This window comes from Mastomys coucha, unplaced genomic scaffold (assembly GCF_008632895.1).
Source record: "Mastomys coucha isolate ucsf_1 unplaced genomic scaffold, UCSF_Mcou_1 pScaffold16, whole genome shotgun sequence".
Classification (NCBI taxonomy): Eukaryota; Metazoa; Chordata; class Mammalia; order Rodentia; family Muridae; genus Mastomys; species Mastomys coucha.
Genome location: NW_022196898.1, coordinates 38,900,062 through 38,906,560, shown reverse-complemented (window position 1 = coordinate 38,906,560; position 6,499 = coordinate 38,900,062). Strand labels below are relative to the sequence as shown.

The 6,499-nt window shown below is 47.6% G+C and overlaps 1 protein-coding gene and 1 non-coding gene across 2 annotated transcripts; both read left to right on the top strand.

The window, feature by feature from the left end:
- Positions 1-2,797: 2,797 nt before the first annotated feature.
- On the top strand, positions 2,798-6,297 carry Aqp10 (aquaporin 10). Its single transcript, XM_031376197.1, has 6 exons — positions 2,798-2,896; positions 3,787-3,913; positions 4,628-4,765; positions 4,854-4,972; positions 5,203-5,420; positions 5,999-6,297. The coding sequence occupies exons 1-6, from the start codon at positions 2,798-2,800 to the stop codon at positions 6,186-6,188; spliced, it is 891 nt and encodes a 296-aa protein (XP_031232057.1). The 3' UTR covers positions 6,189-6,297.
- On the top strand, positions 3,143-3,301 carry LOC116094635. The gene has a single exon (XR_004120251.1). It is a non-coding gene; the product is annotated as a U1 spliceosomal RNA (small nuclear RNA).
- Positions 6,298-6,499: the final 202 nt, after the last annotated feature.

Sequence of the window (6,499 nt, the reverse complement as noted above, 5' to 3'; positions counted from 1 at the left end):
CTTGTCTTGGGAAAAAAAAGAAAAGAAAATGCTCACCATGACCCCACCTTATACCAACCATTCTAAACTGGAAACAAACTCGGTCGAGGAGATACAGGAACAAGATCCCCTGCGGAGCTTTTAGGACTCCTACACACACAAGCAATGACTAATATTGTCAACTTGGCAGAATAATGTAGGAGATTAGCCTTCAGGGACATCTGTGACAGATTCTCTAGATGAATCTCTGGCTGTACCTATGTGGGACTGTCTCGATTAGGCTAGCTGAGGTATGAAGACTCTCCTTTAAGACGGCAGCACAATTCCTCTGCTTGAGTCCTGGATGGCCTAAAAAGGAGGACCTTACCTAAGTGGGAGCATTCGCTGCTCTCTGCTTCCTGACTGAAGGTGTGATATGACCCATTGCCTCAAGCCCCTCCCACCAGGACCTTCTTGTCACAGTGGACTAGACTCTTGCACTGTGAGATAAAATAAACCTTTTGTCACAAGCAAGAAGGTAGGTAAGCTCACTGGTATAACAAAAGGTATGCTGAGGGTCATCACACAACATCCACACTCTAAGTTCATAAATACAGTGCAGAGCACTGCTTTGCTCTTGGTCTCTGATTATATACTATGCACTGAGTGTCTTGGGGTTCTAGGACTGTGTCTGGCTGGCTATCTTGAGTGAGTGATGTCAGTGGGTTCTGATTATCAGGTGCAGCCATGGCTGGAGTTCCTGACTCAGGTATTTTCCCATGTCTGAAAGGCATTTTTTTTTTTTTTTTTTTTTTTTTTTTTTTTTACTATGCTCATTGGGCTGTTTCTCCCTTAAGCTGCTCTTATCAGCACTTAAAGAAACTAATACAACATGTGAGGCAGCAAGGAAGGCAGGGTTAGGCACAGAGAGCAACTCACACATCAGGTACAACAAAGGCCTTGGTTGGCCCTATTTATTGCAAACTCAGGAGATGTATTGGCCCTTTAGAGCATTCTCAAATTGAGGTTAAAAACAACAACAACAACAACAACAACAGTGAGGGTCAGGGGGCTCTCACCAATTGCTGCCTCAACCAATCATTGCCCATGGGACCCAAAGTAAGGCATGGAACCTCAGGTGAGGTATTGACCTGTCTTGGAAGGTGTTGCCCAATGAGTGGGGGTAGCTGTGTGGTATCAGCAGCTGGTATTCCCAGGAGCTAGGGAATGGGCATGTCGTTTCTGAGAAGGGATCTATTTGGAGCACTGTTAAACAGTACACATCTGTGATCTTAATTCTTAAGAGCCTGAGGAAGCACCATCTTGAGTTCTAGGCCTTTCCAGGGTCTACCTGGAAAGACCTGTCTCATTATCATGAGTTCTTCAAGCACCCAACTATCTCAGGGAGATATCACATCCATTTGAGAGGCACTGGAGAATACGGGGCAGAGGAAACCTGGATGAGAATTCACTTAGCCACTGTGTAGTCATGATGGATCACCCGGGCTCCGTACCTTCATCTGTACAATAGGATCTGCCAGTGTTGGAGGGGAAGAGACAGCTCCACTCTGTCACTCTCAACACCATGAGGAGTTCTCCCTAAGTTTTTAGGACTTTGACTGAGATCAAACCAGGATTCATGATTTTGATGCAGAAAAGAATTTTAGCTGGTGGTGGTGGCAGAAGGTGGATCTCTGTGAGTTTCAGAACAGCCAGGCTACATAGAGAAATTCTGTCTCCACCCCTTCCCCTCCAAATCCCTGGCCTGCAGCTCAATATTTAGACCAGGATAGTCTCAAATTCACAGAAGTCTATCTGTCCCTGCTGGAATTAAGGGGATGTTCCCCCGTATCCAGTTAGCTGAAGATTTTATTAAATATTTTTAGACTAATTAATGTAATTATTATTATTATTATTATTATTATTATTATTATTATTATTATTTTGAGACAGGGTCTCACTGTGTATTTTCCTTCTGGTTGTTCTGGAACTCACTATCTATATCAACCTGGCCTTGAACTCAAGGAACCACCTGCCTCTGTCTTCAAAGTGCTGGGATGACAAGTGTATGTCACCATGCCTGGCTAGCCGATATTTTAGCATTGGTGTGGGCTTCTCTGATAGAGAGTCCCAGAAAATAAGGCATGCTTAAGCATAGGTGTGGGTTCCTCAAAGGAGAGTTATGATTAATTGTCTTAGCATTAGCCATATATACCTTCCCCCACCCCGCTATGGTGCTCATGTTATATCTTAAAAGGTTGCTATAGAGACTTTAAAAAATAGCCCTTTCCTTTCTCTTAATTTTGAGGTTAGAGCTCCAGAGGTGCCTTGGATAGAACCAGGAGCTGCCAGGATTGCTCTTGAGTCTCTGGCTAGAGTCCTAGAAACTGGCAGGTTTTCATCTGGGAGCACAGAAGGGGCTTAAGCAGTTGCCAGTCGTGCTGGGTTCTTCTTAGTTGTTGAGAAGCTCCAACTAAAGTCCTAGGTGAGGGGTTGCTTTCCCTTTTCACACCTTTCTAGCCTACCCCAAGGTTGTTTTTAGGACCAAGAGAACTGATGTGTGAGGCAGGGTCCCTCCCATCAGCGTAGGGGAATGGGAGGAAGGGCAGAAGAGACAGAGCCTGGCCAGCCTCCTTACCTTCTAGCTTCTACATGGCAGAGACAGCCACTCCGCCCCCAGGTTACACGTGTCACCGTTGTAACTGTTACTCTAGAGCTGAGATCATTGGTTTTAAAGTCTCTTTCTTATCTTCCCTGCTGGCCAGCAGTGATCGTGTGTGTAGTAGCTGTGTGTTTGAGCAGACGGAGGGAGCAGTGAGCTGTGACCGGTGTTCTCACCATGGCCTGTGCTCTGCTTGAAATCAGGGCTCACATCCAGATCCGAAGCCTCATGGCCCGACAGTGCCTGGCAGAGTTTCTGGGTGTATTTGTGCTCTTGGTAGGTGGGGTAGTTGAGGGGAAGTGAGAAGAGAGGTCAGAGTTTCTGGCTCTTCTTACTGTTGTTTCCCCTGGTGAAACGACATTTCTTCCACCGCATCTCTTCTCTTTTCCTTCTCTAAGTCTCTCTTTCTTTTACTCCTTGTGATTTAAGGTCTTGCTTTGAATCTTAGGCTGAGCTCCACAGTCTTCAATGACCCTCCCAGCTTAGCCTAGTTTCAATCTTTTTAAAAAGGATCTTATTTATATACTTACATGGCAGGGGAGGTGCCATGACCAGGAAGGTGGTTTTCCCAGGGCGTGGCTCACCCATTGGATGTGCTGACCCCTTCCAATTTCCCCAAATTCGGGAAACTCAACTGTATACTTTGTGGTAGTGGGGGAGCTGCGTTCTCGTTCTCCCCTAAGTAAGAATTTTTTTTTCTTATTTATTATATTAATATGTAGCCTTGGCTGTCTGGAACTCACAGCGACTCCTGTGGATCTGGGATTAAAGGGACTGTTACCTTGGCCCCCACTTCTTCCTTCACGCATCACTAGCCTTTCTTCTTCTTCTTCTTTTCTTTTTTTTTTCTCTTTTGGTTTTTTGAGACAGGGTTTCTCTGTGTAGCCCTGGCTGTCCTGGAACTCACTCTGTAGACCAGGCTGGCCTCGAACTCAGAAATCCGCCTGCCTCTGCCTCCCAAGTGCCGGGACTAAAGGCGTGCGCCACTACTGCTCTGCTCGGTTTGTCTTTCCTCTTTCTTCACCTCTGCTTCTCCTATTCCCTTTTTTTCTGTTTCCAGTCTTTGTTAGTTTCTCAAATTTATTTATTTTTCTTGGTGGCTTTCGGCACCTGCTCAATCTCTTTCCCTGGTCTCCCGGGCTCTCCATCCTTTGTCTCCCCTCCAGCTACTTACTCAAGGTTCCGTGGCCCAGGCTGTCACTAGTGAAGGAAACAAGGGCAACTTCTTTACCACCTATCTGGCCAGCTCTCTAGCTGTTACAATAGCTATCTATGTGGCGGGCAACGTCTCAGGTGAGTAGGGCAGGATTTGAACGTTGGGAACATAGGATATGCATGTGAATGAGTGATTGGGAAAAGCCAGACTCTTTTGGTGACTGGTGGGCGTTATCCCCTGGAGCTTGAGCAGTGTTCTGCGTGGAGATATGGCTTCTTCGGGTCATCCAGTCCCTCTCCTTCGCCTAGCTCACTGTTCTTATTCTTGACACTAGATTCCTAACTTACTCAGGCAGAGATCTATAGCAGAGTGTTGAGGATAATTACTATTATTTTGTGCCTCACACTGGCTCAGGACCTCATCAGCTTTGTCTCTTAATACCTGTATTAATACATGTGTGCCTGGGCCAAGCCTCCAGACAGTGTGCTGCAGGGGAGGCACATCTTTTCGGGCTCACATTTTGGCTTCACTGTATGATCTTGGCAAATCACCTTTTTTTTTCCTTTAAGCTCAAATCCCAGCAATCACATGGTAGCTCACAACCATCTGTAATGAGATCTGATGTCCTCTTCTGGTGTGTCTGAAGATAGTTACAGTGCTAACCCAAGGTCCTTTCCATGAACAACCAGTGCTCTCGATCGCTGAGCCATCTCTCCAGTCCTCTAATTATTATCTTTTTGAGGCTTGTTTAAGCTAGGTAATGGAAATAAGCATTGTAGGAGAAAGTATGGTGTTGTGACAGTGTTTAGCAGCGGTACCTAATACTGTTTTCCCCCTTTGATCTTGTGAAGGAGCCCACCTAAACCCAGCCTTTTCTCTGGCCATGTGCCTGGTGGGACGCCTCCCCTGGGCCAAACTCCCCATTTACTGCTTTGTGCAACTGCTGTCTGCTTTCTGTGCCTCAGGGGCCACCTACATTCTCTACTATGGTAAGAGAACATGACTGGGGACACTTGTGGGCAGAGGTGCCTTGCTGTGGCTAAGCATGGAAACTCTGAGTGTTCCTCTCCCCTGAAGATGCCCTCCAGAACTACACAGGTGGGAACCTGACAGTGGCCGGCCCCAAAGAGACAGCCTCCATTTTTGCCACCTACCCTTCCCCCTATCTGTCCCTGAACAATGGCTTCTTGGATCAGGTAAGCGTGAGCAGAAGATATAGGAAAGTAAGTTCCGACATTTGCCTTGCTTATTGAGATCTCAGCCCATTGTTCGGATTTTGGGTGGAGTACAGGGTTCATCTCCCTTGGCACCCTTAGCTTCTGTTACAGATGGCATAGAGGTGGTGGCATGGAGTGTTTGAGTGACCTCAAATAAAGCACCTCCGTGGCAGCTGATGGCTTTCATTCTACCTCTGTCCAACCTCAAGGTTCTGGGTACCTGGATGCTGATCGTGGGGCTGTTAGCTATCCTAGACAGACGGAATAAAGGGGCACCTGCAGGTCTGGAGCCTGTGGTGGTGGGACTGCTGATCCTCACCATTGGACTATCCATGGGAGCTAACTGTGGCTCCCCACTCAACCCTGCCCGGGACCTGGGCCCAAGGCTCTTCACCTACTTTGCTGGCTGGGGCCCTGACGTCTTCAGGTAGGAGACAGCTTCCCTTGGTTCAGTCCTCCATTCACCCCTCTTAATAGCTTTGTCCATGGTTCTCCAGATTCCCCCCTTTTCTTTCTTTCCTTTTTTTGAGACAGGGTTTCACTATGTACCAGGCTGGCAGAGATCCTGCTGCCTTCCAAGTGCTGAGATTAAAGGGATGTGCTACCACGTCCAGCCCGAGTTCTTTTCACTTACATACTGCTCTTGTATTCTTAAACCAGTGTTCCTTCTTCACTGGCAAGTTCTCCCTTCCTTCATAGCTCTCCTGCATCCCACCCACTTTTCATGCACATAGTAGATTCAGAGGCGTCCTTGGACATGCTACTACTCCTTTGGGCTTTAGTGACTCCATCCATAAGTCTATTCAGTTTATTCTGCAAGACTAGATCCTGGACTAAGATCCGCTGGGACTTCCTTCCCAAGTGCTTCCCATTAATGAATGTGACCTCATGCTCACTGTTGGATATGTCAGGAACTAGTGTAGGGACCTGCCTTACTAGTCCTGGCTTATGGGGAGAGGTGTCTAAGAGCCACCTCTGACACTTCCCTTTGTTCTTCCATTGCAGTGCTGGTAATGGCTGGTGGTGGGTGCCTGTAGTGGCTCCTATGGTGGGGGCTACCCTGGGCACAGCCACATACCAGCTCCTGGTGGCTCTGCACCACCCTGAGGATTCAGAACCATTTCCAAAGGTGATGGCATCTCAACTCAAGGCTTCAGGCTTGGTAGCTCTAGCTCAGCTGGAATGTAAGCTGTGACGATGACCAACCTTATCTCACTCTGCAAGGGCATCACGAGGCTGGCCAGCATACAAGACAGATATTCTTTGTATTACTATGCCAGACCAAGACACTTCTGTTTACCACGCCTGGAGGATTCCAAACTGGTCTTCTTACTCTGGGAGCCTCTAGACACGCAGTTCCTTAAAGGGGCCGCTAGAGGGTGTGCCCGCTGGCTGCCGGCTTTGGGAAGGTTTCTAGAATCGGGTGGGTGGAGGGGTCGGTCCTAGGATCCTTTGAAGGGTAGGGCCTGGGGGCTTCTGGAAAGAAGCTTGGTTTCTACTGCACTC